This window comes from Rhopilema esculentum, chromosome 19, assembly GCF_057945365.1.
Source record: "Rhopilema esculentum isolate cy_ngs chromosome 19, ASM5794536v1, whole genome shotgun sequence".
In the NCBI taxonomy this organism is placed as follows: domain Eukaryota; kingdom Metazoa; phylum Cnidaria; class Scyphozoa; order Rhizostomeae; family Rhizostomatidae; genus Rhopilema; species Rhopilema esculentum.
The window spans coordinates 6,812,899-6,825,648 of record NC_142833.1 but is presented as its reverse complement, the minus strand read 5'-3'; the positions used below and the strand labels follow the sequence as shown (position 1 = coordinate 6,825,648).

Below are 12,750 nucleotides of genomic sequence, written 5' to 3'. Positions count from 1 at the left end.
GCAATATATATCATATGTTTCCGGTCCGCTGTTGGGTATCAGTATCATTTAATAGCTTTCTAATACGAGCAATTTCTTGGATTTTTCACAAAATCTTTATGATCTGGTCTGGTCCTGGGAATTCAACACTTTCTGCTGGTAAATAAGTAAGCGGTCAATTTCAAAATTCGCTTGCAGCACTCATTTTCACGCAATCACGCCATGAGTAATGCTAATTCATAGGTCACGCGCGCATTCAAGCATAATAAAAATTTGTTTCCCAGTGATCTTCCCATATCATTTAACGTCGAATAATTGACAACCGTTTAACGTGTCGAAATTGCTCCAAGAAATCGTTCTGAAAAGAAATCTTAAGCTAATCTAAGGAGCGTTATTGCCAAATTTCCTTTCTCCTTTACCCCAGGGTGATCTACATTTTCCTTCTTTACCCCAGGGGCCTCTATAACTTCTCTCTACCCTTTTTACAAAATTTGAACATAGCATAGCTGATAAAATATTAATAAGTACTAAATAATCAATCAAACAATATATGACCAAAATCAAAACTGCTTGCGAATTGTATACCGTAAATCCTCGGATTAGCCCCTTGGTATTTAATTTTCAATTCCATAAAGATTAGCCGAATCCCCCCCCTCCCCCCCAATAGACCAGACGGAAATGGCGGGGAGTACCACTTTGGGGCGTTGAAATTTGGATTACCGTTTTCTAGTTCTTTATCAATTGGGGATATTGAATGGTGATGGTAATTGGGGATTTGCTGCTGTTCTTAGGGATAAAATGGGGTTTAAATCAGGAGAAGTTCCTGGTTATCCTCTGCGAAGGAGAAACTTGGTTGGAATGGCGTTTTTAACGAAAGAGAGCTGGTCTAAGCAGTAGAATATGCAGGATGATTTATCTTTTTTGAAGAAGTGCGTTTAAAGTAGTAAAATGAGCTTTAATTAGTCACGTGATGTCAAATTACCCCATGTCTTTATATGGATATCTTATTAAAAACGGGCAAAGCCAAATCATCCTTTGACATCGGACATTCAACTTAGCATGCAATTGACTATCAAAACTCTAGGAGAGGACTGTTGTGGTACTCAAACTATAAGAAGAGACTTTTTATCTTTTTTGTCAACCTACATTGATACTATTAGTTGTTAGTTCACAAAAAGTATTACTACGCTCAAACAGTTAAGATGAACGTGGAATATTATTGAGGAGATCAAGAGCTTGAGCTACAGGTATGAATGATAGATAGGAACAGCACAAACGACGAGAAGCAATCCAATACAAATGAATCCAGGATGATAAACCAAAATTTTACAATACATTATAATTTGCTAGGACTGATGTACTTAATTGTCTTTCTTGACTCGTAAGGAAAAGAAATTTGTCTTCGAAAACCAGCAACTGAGATAGCTTGTGTTTCTTCGTTAGCATACAGTGGACGGATCATTGTAGAATGAATCTCATCTACGACTTTAGTTACCAAATATAATTTAAAGAAAACATTGATAGATTTGTGTCCAAACTTATTGAAAACCTGAAAGTCATATTAGAAACACAAAAAAGCCACATACATATTAATTATTTAAAAGCACCTTAAAAGTTCTTAGGCATTGTTTTGATCTCAAAACGCAAGATAACAGCTTAGATGTATTCGTAACAAAATATTATTCAACCAGGCAAAATAAAATGAGGCTCGTTATACCGAGAGAATTGGTAAGGCGTTTGTTATTGTTAGGCAGAATCCAAGGGGCCAGACATTTAGTTCGTTATACCAGGAACTTCCTTTTATCCGGGATTCGTTATATTGAATTCCACTGTAGATAAAACTATGGGAACTAGTGATGAAAGAAAGCTTGAGAACGTTGCCTTGGTTTTTTTCGGTCAATATCTATATATTCGATGCACTTGCTAGCCATCCCTAGCACACCATATCTCTAAAGCTTATCTTGATGTCTTTGCTGCCAGCCAACCAACCAAAGGCTAAAATTTGAATAAGGCTAAAATAAGAAATTTGACCAGGAAAAGCCAAAATAAGAAATTTGAGCAGGAAAGGCCAATCTGGCACCCTCTTCTGAGACACTATATTATCTTTCTCCCAATCAGTTATAGTTGAGCACATGGAAAAGGTGCGAATACTTCGATACCATGACAAATAGCAAGGCCTTCAATTTGTTTTTGTTTGAAATAGTTAAAATTCATTTGGGACATGGGTATGCGAAAACCTTCAAATAAGTGTGACAATAATTGGCAATATCTCAATAAAATAATATATTGTTTTAGCTTTAAGCTATATGATAAGTAATTTTCTTATTATTCTGTTCAAAATAGTGCTTTTACGTGTGCATACCTCACAGTCTCGTTCTAGTTGCTTGTCTCGTTTCAAGAAACTAAACAGAATTATTTGAAATAATTGCCAAGGTGATGTATGGGAAGTTCTAAGTTTGGTCAAGTTTGGTGAAAAGATACCAATTTAAGCATGGATGGTGTACAAGTTGTTGAAGGTAATCTAAATGCAGTTGTTAAAGAGGTAAGATTTTATTTCGTGCCGCTTTTGGAAGCAATTTTATAGGTATGGGAAGGTGCAAAGTGAGTTTTCAGGCCTTAGTCTGTCAACAAAAACCGTTGCTTGGCTTCACCTCTTGGCCAGAGTTTACTGTACTAGATTAAAATCACTTACAGTTTGCTCATTACGAACAAGCAATTTTAACCAAAACTTAACGATGTGGCAATAACGCATTACCCGTGGAATCATTGTTTTTTGTTACACGAGTGTCTCGTTGGTTCGAGATGTCACTTGTACAAACTCCCTAAAACTTGCTAGATGCTGTGGTTTGTTTTTTTTTTAAATCAGGATACATGATATGCTTTTATAAAACTATTTCTATCTTTTTGGTTTCAAACAAAAAATAACTACATGTTAGATCCTATATATAAATGTAGATATAGAAATTTGTCTTTTGATACTTCCGTAGCACAGTACTCAATACGTTAGCACGTAGAGCGTGATATATCATAGATTGAAGAAAGTAAAACTACATGGTTTATCTCTACAAGCCTGTTTCGTGAGTAACTCACTCTTCAGGAGATGTTCTCCTGAAGATCTCCTGAAGAGTGAGTTACTCACGAGACAGGCTTGTAGAGATAAACCATGTAGTTTTACTTTCTTCAATCTATGATAAATGTAGATATATATAGACATATATTTATGGCCGTGTAACAATAACCATGGCATACTTTATATAATTTCTTAACATTTTTAGTGAACATATGTCATACTGCTGTTAAATTAGTTTGCAGAAAAGGGGCCAGTCACAAAGCACGTCCAAGCTTAAGGAGGAGAGGGGGATTTGGTGAATCGGGATAAATTCGGACGTAGGGGGAGAGGGTGTTTACGCAATCTGGACGTCCAGATTTCAAGATATTGGAATAAGACATTTCAAATCTCAGTTTGGATTGACTTTCATAAAGGAAAGGTATCTCCCAGGCCCATTTCTCATAAAAAGAAATTTTGAAGGTGGGCTGTAGTTGGCTAGTACACGGGTCTTCTGCAAACCAATGGCAATATCACATCTGAAACCAGAAGGCTACGAGCATGTGGACTTGCCATATGATTTGTTTTGTCCATCTGAGCAAAAAGGCTTGCAGAAGAAGTTGGTAGCAGATACCAGTGTGGTTTTGCAAAATGACGGCAAAATTTCACCTCTCTAGAGCTGGCAAAAATGCTTCTCGAGATAACTGGCCACAAAAGGTTGGCACAGAAGAGTGAAGAGCATCACAGAATGAAGAAGCAAATGAGGAAGATGAAGTAGCAGTTATCTTCTCTTATGGATATTGTCATCTTTTTGAAGCAGCCATTCACAGAAACTGACTACTTAACGACTTTTGCTGCCTTTATCCAATGCTTTTTTTGAATGTAACATCATGCAAAAAACGTATTAGAAAATCAAAAATTGTTCATCAAGTCAGCTTCTGGTTGGAACAAAGAACGGCTTTTTACATTGAATAGCTTTCAGTATGATATCGGTGGATGTCAGAGGAAGGGGGAGGGGGCTCTGAATACCGACAATGCCAGACAAAAGGGGGGAGGGAGGTAAAAAAATTCATCTTTTTGCTGGATGTCCTTTGTAAATGGCCCCAAAATTGGTCAATCAAAATTTCCTGCTGAGTTTCCCAGGATGCTATCCTGTCCATCAAAATATGGTCTTGGCCAATTAGCCACGTGGACTCCTCCAGTGCTTGAGCCTCCATGTCAATCAAATTCTGAGCCTATTCTTTGGCCAAAACAAATTTGTTCCCACAAGGACCATTATAAACCTTACCTGGTGCAAACATATTCTGAATTTTTCAATCAAATAGTTTACATCCTTTTCTCTAGTACCTGCAGATGCTGGACTATGCAAAGAGTGTGAGAGAATTTGAAGATGAAGTTGGAAAAAAGGGAAAGCAAATTGAGCTGGATTCTCTTCCACCATCACAAGATGAAAATCAGTTGCATATCCAGGTTTGGGGAAAACTTCAGTTCAATATTGCCTTTGCTGTTAGATAGATTTATATTGTACAAGGAGTTAATAAAGCCTTTCATGAAATATCATTAAGTTAATATCAGCTCATGGAAATTTATGCACATTAGTAAATTTGTGTATATATTATAAATTTATACACTGATACATTTATATATTTATACATATTATATGTTATACATAGAGGAACAACTTTTTTCAATTTTAACTTTGCTTTCATAGAATTATCTTGACAATGTGTTTGCTTTTATATATTACATCCATGCCTGGCTGTCTTAGAACTTCTAATGTCCTAGTAGTGTGTCAGCTTTGGGGTTTGGAGGTTCCTTATTTGTAATTCTAATTTTGATTTTTGAAATTTCAGTTGAATGGCATAGTTTTAGTAATATTTTGGGTCAAAATTAAGCAAACAAAAGAATATATTATTTGTTAAACTTCATAAAGCAAATGCTAAGTGTCACAAGTGATTGAGCAAAGATACTTATCTGATGGAAATATTTTTGTTATCTCATGTTGTTGTACTCAAGTTGTTGATTGCACTACCCAGTGTTTTTTTATTCTTGCAATTGTGTACTTGCAAAAATTACAAAATTACAAACGCAATGGTTTGTTTCAGCATTTGCATTTTATTCTTTCTAACAAGTTCCTATTTTTTTAAGAACAAGATCATGCAAGCTTTTGATCATGGCAATAACCAGGTTTTCATAAGACTTTGGTCTGAAAATATTCCACAAGAGCTACAAGATGACACTGCATGCAAGCGTCTTGAGTTTAATACTCAACTGTACTTTGCAATATTCCACATCAAGCAAGGATCTTCTGACCAGGTATATATATACTTAAAGGGCCTCTCCAGCCAAATTTTGCATTTTATTGGCTAATCTAAAGGAGTTGAAACAGCTGATCACGAATTCGTTATTTGTTTTTCGATATTTTTTACAGTTTATGAGATATAAGCTCTTGCATTTCGATAATTGAATTGAAATAACCGACAAAAAATTTTCGGTTTGGTGGCACTGTGACGCAATTTTGACGTCACTGTGCATTTCGTTAGTCTCGCCTCAAACCGAATCGAACGACGGCGATTCGCAAATTGAACACTGCAAGTGATGGTACTCTCAGTTCTGTTCCACTGGCTTTTAGTTTGAGCATTTCAGACACCAATTCTGAAGCCTTTAGTTGTTCATCGTTTCTGGAGAACAACTGAAGTGTCAATTTCGATTAATTATAGGCGAGGGAAGAGCTGGAACAGGAAGCCATAGCTTTGTGGGCCTACACAGGTGATCAAAACAGAGTCGTGACACGACATGGACACATTCCGACCCGCAGACTTAGAATGATTGTAATCATTTAGTATTTTTCTATCCTTAAACGCTCCTGCTGTCCTGCTGTAAACGATCCTTAAAGCTAACATTTCAGTCAATGAAAAAAATGCCATATAGGCAGAGCTGTACACACTATAGAACAAGGTGGTTCTAAGTTGCTATTTGAGTTTCACGCTTTATGTGATCATCAGGCAGTAGTTGGCGATCATCAGCAAGAATAATGATGTGATCATACACTTCACTCTACCTTGCTTAAACTGTCAACAGAGACACCCAGACCACTTGTGGACAAGGGGTGGCAGGGGAGGAAAGTGCCAGGAAAGTGGGCAAAACAATTTCGAATTAAAGAAAATTGCTAATATTTGCCAAGGCAAGGCCTAGCAACTGCCCCTGAGCACACTCATGCTCCTACCCACCCCCTTGTTCCTGCATCCACAACTATCAATGATTTTTACACCACACATGCTTATCATTCAATTATCTCACCCTTCACATCTATCTGCTGAGAACAAATGATTAATTTTTCTTGTAGAACAAAATCGACAAGGGCATGAGAACGTTTAAAACATTCCTCGAGACAAGAGGTGCCGCGTTGAGTCAAACGACAGAGTTTGTAACTTTTTATGCGCTGCCATTCGTTCCTGCATCATCACTGAAAAACCATCCTTCATTTAGTATCCTATTCCAGGTACATGATTCTTTTTCCAGCTACACATTTGAGGATTACAAACAGGCCACATCGACTGTTGATCCATTTCATCTAAAGTGCTCTCTTTAAAGCCTGCTCTCTAATCATTTCATTTTGCAGTTTAAGATTAAAGTCTCCTCTTTTATTCTAAAATAGATATAGATAGGAAAAATTTTTTTTGGCACATTACACTTGAATAATTTTCATCCCAGCCTCTAAGTAATAATAGCTTACTGATGTCCAAGTTGAAATTAATATCAATGTTTGCTGTTCAGTAAACTGTATGAAGTGAAATTTGGAAGTTTTTGTTACATTACAGGATAACTTCATTGTTAGTTAAAAAATCTAATATGTTAAGCTAGTCTAAATTTTGATGGCTTAAGCGAACATAGTGAAAACAATACTTATACAAATAATACTTAAAAAAACCTTTCATTACGTCATAATGAAAAGAAAAAATATAATAATTTCTTTAAGAGTTTCGCTATTAGTAAAGGTTAGGCTAAAAATGATACATGTTCGCTGTTACTTCGAGTTTCGTGCTTGCCCACGTATCAGACAGACTATAATGAAGCATTTTAAGCGTACGATAACATATGAATATCAAGCTGGAATAAGATCTTTGCTGAAAATTTAATCTACACTTTTAGGAATCATGGACGGCAGAGTTGCGGCAGAAGCTTGAAGATTTCCTCAGCACGGTGTTGTACGCAGCTCCACTGCCGTACTTGTACAAGTTATTTGTATCCTTTCAATCTCCATTTATATCTCCATTCATGAAACTTTGTAGAATTTTGGTTTATTGTATTGAAATAAATAAATATGTTATAAAGTTGAATTTGTAAGTAAGGTGCTTGTGGTAAAAGGAATTCTTGTTGCTTTCTTTATTTGTTCACGAGCCAATGACTATCTGGTTCCCTACCCAATTATTTGAAAATTGAATATTCAGCCCTTCTTTCTTAATTATTTAATGTTCATTTAAAATCACAATCGACTCTTGAAATGCTAAGGCACTCCCTTTGAGATTGAATGAAATCATTTTCAAGGCGCAAGCAGTGCAACTGCAGTATTATTTTTCAAAGTTGTTATTTTTAAAAGTATGAGCTTTATCTATTCTCGGTGATGTCAAGTAGCAAATCGGTGTCACTCGTTTTTTGTGCAAGGCTAAATAGCACTCTGTTATCTTTGACGTATGAATAGACGGCCTCAGGTGATCGATCAGTGACTGGTAAGTGCTTTCCACAGTAATGGTTTTGATTTGCTATTAACTTTTCAAGTGTTTACGAAGCACACAGGGATGGCGCCAGAAAAGAAATGCTGGGGGGAGGTCTGTAATGTCAGAGTGCCGACAGTGAGTGTATCACCCACAAAGATGTAATATAACACTATTTCCGCTGTGGTAATTCTAGTTCAAAAAATGAAAAAAAATTGAAAAAAAATCAAACAATGAAAATAAAAAAAATCACGAAATGGAAGTTATGAAAGTGCCGACATTACTTGAAAATTTTAAAAAATTGAAGTGCCGACGGGGGGGCTCAATGAATTTTTGGGGGAGCTCCTGCCCCCCCAAGCACCCACGGTGGCGCCATCCCTGAAAACACTCGTTATTGCCTCATCGATACATAAATCGGTTCATAAAACGATTGCTATAGATTATTGTCCAGAAATGAATAGGTACTCTCAAATCGAGCCATTTTTTACTGAAATTGGATAAACCACCTTTACATAGAAAGACGCCATGTCGGTTTACAGTGCAAGTGAAAAATTAAAAAACAGTTGTATTATACAGTGCCAATCTTCAAGTTTTGTTTTTTCCTTACTGTTGTTGGGATTCGTTAAGTTCCTTGTAACTTTATTGCAAACTTACAACTTTATTGCAAAATAAGAGATTCCGTTTCTATTTGTGTATAAACTACCTCACTTTTTTTGGGAAGTAGCACTGTATTTACATGACCACAGTTCTGATATAATTCTATAACTCAAGCATTCTGTTAGGCAAACAAAGACCGTGGCCTTACATTTTAAGCATCTATATCTATCCTTACAATTAACAAAGCTGGAATTATTTTTGTTTTGTTTCTATTTTAGAGAAAACGCAGTATGAAAATCATATCCAAGCTCTACAACAACAGATTTCGGAACACGAGTACAGGGCTACACTGTATTTCAAGAGATATACGAAAATCCAAGTAATTCTAATTTTGCTCCTATTTGCACGCCTTCATAAAGCTGTGTAATTGCTTTTATGGCGTAACTTGCTTATGTTGAGCACTCTTGTGTGTTAGTCCGACTATTTTTGACAATTGAAGTCTGTGTATAATTTTCAAACAATAATTTTTTTGGTGGTACAAGATCTAAAAATTGGCTTGAAAAATGGCTTGAATTTTTTTAATTTTTCGAAGCCATTTTTATTTTTTGCTCTCCCTTATATCCCTATCTTAAAGTTTTTGTTTTTTCCCGTATTTCGTAATATGTTTGCATCAAAAAATCTTTTCGTTGTAGGGTGACTACAAAAATCTTATAAATATCGCTGCAGAGCTTGTCGATTCACTCGAAAGTGCTGTTAGAGGCAAAATGGTACGATTTCATTTTTAATTGCTACCATGTATTGCTATAATTTGTTTTATATTGCATCCCTCTATAAATCTTATTAAGGTCTGTCAAAGAAATATTCCATTGTTTATCTTTTGCTGCAAAAACGTCTTTCTAGCAGTTGTTCATTTGTGTAACGTTATTGTTAATATTTTGCCTGGTATCATGTTTTTAGAGAGCACACAGAATGCCTTTTCCTTCAAAAGTGAAACTTTAAGTTGCAGAAACTTTGCTGCAAAACGAACAAAGGCCAGCAGCAAAGACTTTAAGGAACTCTGTCTTTTCATTTAGGATGCTAAATCTCTACTTAAAGTTTTAACTCGCAGTAAATTGTTGGCATGCTCGAAAAATATCTTCAAAATCATCTTCATGTGCTCAATGAAGCTTTGTAGTCGCTATTCGTATTAACAGCCGATTAAAAAAATTAAACTTCCGACTTCCTTTTTTTAATTCAAATACTTTCATTCAAACGCTTGGCAATTTACCTGTTATACTGCAATATTTAAGATACCATGGAAATGGGAAAAGAAGTATACTTAACACTTTTCGTCCGACACCCCTCTGAGTATAATCATAAGCAAAAAAAGCCGCAATTTATACCCTGTTGTGAATCAAAAGTAACTTGAGAGCAAGAATGGTTCGTTTGCTAGGTGCTTTTTGACCATTTTTGACTACCTTTAACCATTTTCCGACGTTAATATGCTGAGCAGTTTCGAACGAAAAGTACTTGAGTATGGTATGTTCCCTCTTCTCTGAGCTATCTTCAATCTGGCCATTTTCCAATTTTTGTATCCACAGTAGCGGAAAGCATTGGGTCTACAAGCGAACTCTCTTCTACAGCTAGAATGACAAAAATGCCTTGATACTGCTCTCGAACACGACTTTTTACATACACTGTATCTCTTTCAGGTGACACCAGAATATCTTAGATCAATTTGCGAAAGGCTTTTCAACAATGCTCAAAACCCGATTCAGTCAACTGATTTTACAAGACCAGGCACAGTATGCATTTCTTTTTTCACTTCAATCGGATTTTTGTACGATGCTACAACTGGTTTGATTTGCTCGTGAAATTTATCGCAAAACAGACACGCCGTTTACTTATCCTTTTTATTCTTTTCTTTTATAAAAGTTTCTTAATGAAACCTATTACCCTAACTCATTCCAAATCTGATAACCAACACTAATATTATCAAATATTGTCCAAAAGGAATATTACCAATATTATCCATGTTTATATTTAGTGTTTATATGAAAGTAAAGCTTTTCTCCTCCAAAAGCCAAAAGCCAAATTCGTTTTGCATATTATGCTGTCAACAATATTGATTTTAAATATAGCAACTATCAACGCTATACGTAAAAACCACGATTTCTTTTTCAATTTTCCCTTTTTATTCTTTGCAAAATTGTATTGTACTTGTATAGATTATTTAATGTAAGCTTTTACAACAGTGAACGTACACTAATTAGGAATAACATAAAGCAATTTCAAGCATTGTATAAAACAAATTACTTTCTGCAAAGAATCATGCTCACTTGTTTGAAAGGGACCAAGTTTTGATCAAACTCTTGAATTGTGTAGTTTGAAAAGTGTAGCAGAAATCTCTTCATATATTTAGAAATTTTTTTCGGATATCTTACAGTTTTTCTTTCAGATACCACTTCCTTTGTGTTTTGTAGGCTGGTTCTTTGCTAAGAGCATCTGTAGCAAATGCCAAACCTGGGTATGTTTTCAAAAAAATTTTTTCGTATCAATGTCAAATTGTAAACACCTTGGTTAGTATAAACCAAAATACGAACAATTAGTACTATTCATAACTATTTCTATCAATTATAAACATTTCATTGTTCAGTACTTTATGAATCGGCTTTTCATGCGTACTTCTTCTTATCTCTTAATTTTTGCTGTTATTACTTTCGTTATATTTTTAAAGCTTGCAGTTCTCGTTATTCCCTGATTCTTTTATTTTTCTGCCATGAATTGGGTGGAAGCTTATAGTTTTAGATTTTTTCTGTTTTTGGCATGTCAGTTTTAAACCCTTTTCATCAGCTTCTGGTATCTAATATCAGTCAATCAATGAATGGTACTTTAAAATATCTACTGGAATCTAATATGTGCTCTCTCACCGTAGGGTTGCCATTGGAAACGATGTGCCATATCTTCCATCTCTTAATTATATCAAGATCAAAGATGACTTGCGACGTCAATCACCAAGAAAGAAAGCACTTTTGCTCCAGGCTCTACGAATGGTAAGGTGGTGATAATATGATAACCAGTCATCATTTCCACGTAAAACATCATCATAATCATGATCATTATGTAGCTAATGATTTATGTGTATATCGTTGGTTGTGATCCTTACTAAATCTCGTCATCATCAATTATCTTTCTACTATCTACCACCAACCTCGATGCTTGGACAAGAGGCCCTTGAAACTACTTACCCTACCTTTCGTAGAAAAATGTTAATTTTTAGTTCTTTCAGGTTGATAAACAATTATTGATTATATTATCTGCAATTAGAGGAACATAAACTAAAACCTTGCTATCGGGCTGTAAGTGGTAAAAAGACAGGGAGATTGAAACATAATCTAAACACGCATTTTGCTCCACTTTAGAGATTAGCCAGATCCCAAGTAGGTGAACAAAGAGACGCAGTCGTGTCTGGATACATAGCAAATGATATTCTTGGGTGTGCATCTGATATCAAACAAGGAGTGAGTTTCGTTTTCATTAATACACCATAGATAATCCATTTGCTTTCAAAACTTGTAAGCCTAATATTAAAGCAGTATTCACCTCGTAAATAATATTTTACTAAATACATGATAAATTTTCTTTCCAAGTTACTGTTTATCAGTTATAAACTTTAAATGAATCATGGTCTGTCCTCATAGTAAGATCCTTTCAAATAGCCACTAAAAATTTTGTTAAAGAGGTGTAGCTAAGTATCATTAAGTTTTTTTTAATTTTTTTATAGTAACTTTTTTCGTTTCATTCAGTTTTGACTCAAAAATGAAGACTCGAATTATATTGATTTAGCTGAGAAGTAGTGTAACAAAGACTCTCTGTATTGAAATTACATCAAATGGCTATATAAGAATGAAATGAATAAAATGCATTAGATGAATGAAGGAATGAAAATAATTTTGAATAAGTATCTGAGACAAAGATAGAAAGAGAATTAAAGCAGAATTAAGAGTGTTTGAGTTTCAAAATTGAATGCTGGATTTTAACGAAAGATGGGTTTCATTCAAATTTATTAATTTGTTTTGACATTAGGAGACCATGGTGAATTTGCTCAATTCATCAGACGAATTAATCCAGTCTCAAACTGCTATGCTTTTCAATACATTGGCTTCCTTCACAGCAGGTAATTTGCTAATTTGAAAATCATTTTAAATATTTTATTTTTCAATTCATGATGTAATTTTTTCTTTATTATACTTTTCCTTGTTGTCTGTTTAACGCATGCTGTTTTTTGCCTGCATGCAACATTTCATTTGTTTTTGAATAGCAGCAATTCATATTTATTCAACACGGCTAACAAGATAACCATTTGAAAGTTCTATATGATAAATTCAGCCTTTGTACGTTAAAATTTTTAAATGGATGAATTTATCCACTACC

The 12,750-nt window shown here is 34.9% G+C and overlaps 1 protein-coding gene across 2 annotated transcripts in view; it reads left to right on the top strand.

The window, feature by feature from the left end:
- Window positions 1-2,378: 2,378 nt before the first annotated feature.
- Window positions 2,379-12,750, top strand: part of LOC135687963 (lisH domain-containing protein ARMC9) — a 48,806-nt gene continuing 38,434 nt past the window's right edge. For both annotated transcript variants that reach the window (XM_065204601.2, XM_065204600.2), the window contains exons 1-13: window positions 2,379-2,521; window positions 4,370-4,495; window positions 5,174-5,341; window positions 6,372-6,527; window positions 7,178-7,270; window positions 7,728-7,755; window positions 8,616-8,716; window positions 9,030-9,104; window positions 10,029-10,121; window positions 10,800-10,843; window positions 11,252-11,369; window positions 11,739-11,837; window positions 12,403-12,493. In XM_065204601.2, coding sequence (XP_065060673.2) covers window positions 2,471-2,521; window positions 4,370-4,495; window positions 5,174-5,341; window positions 6,372-6,527; window positions 7,178-7,270; window positions 7,728-7,755; window positions 8,616-8,716; window positions 9,030-9,104; window positions 10,029-10,121; window positions 10,800-10,843; window positions 11,252-11,369; window positions 11,739-11,837; window positions 12,403-12,493 — 1,243 coding nt within the window. In that variant the 5' untranslated portion in view covers window positions 2,379-2,470. The remainder of the gene's footprint in view (window positions 2,522-4,369; window positions 4,496-5,173; window positions 5,342-6,371; window positions 6,528-7,177; window positions 7,271-7,727; window positions 7,756-8,615; window positions 8,717-9,029; window positions 9,105-10,028; window positions 10,122-10,799; window positions 10,844-11,251; window positions 11,370-11,738; window positions 11,838-12,402; window positions 12,494-12,750) is intronic.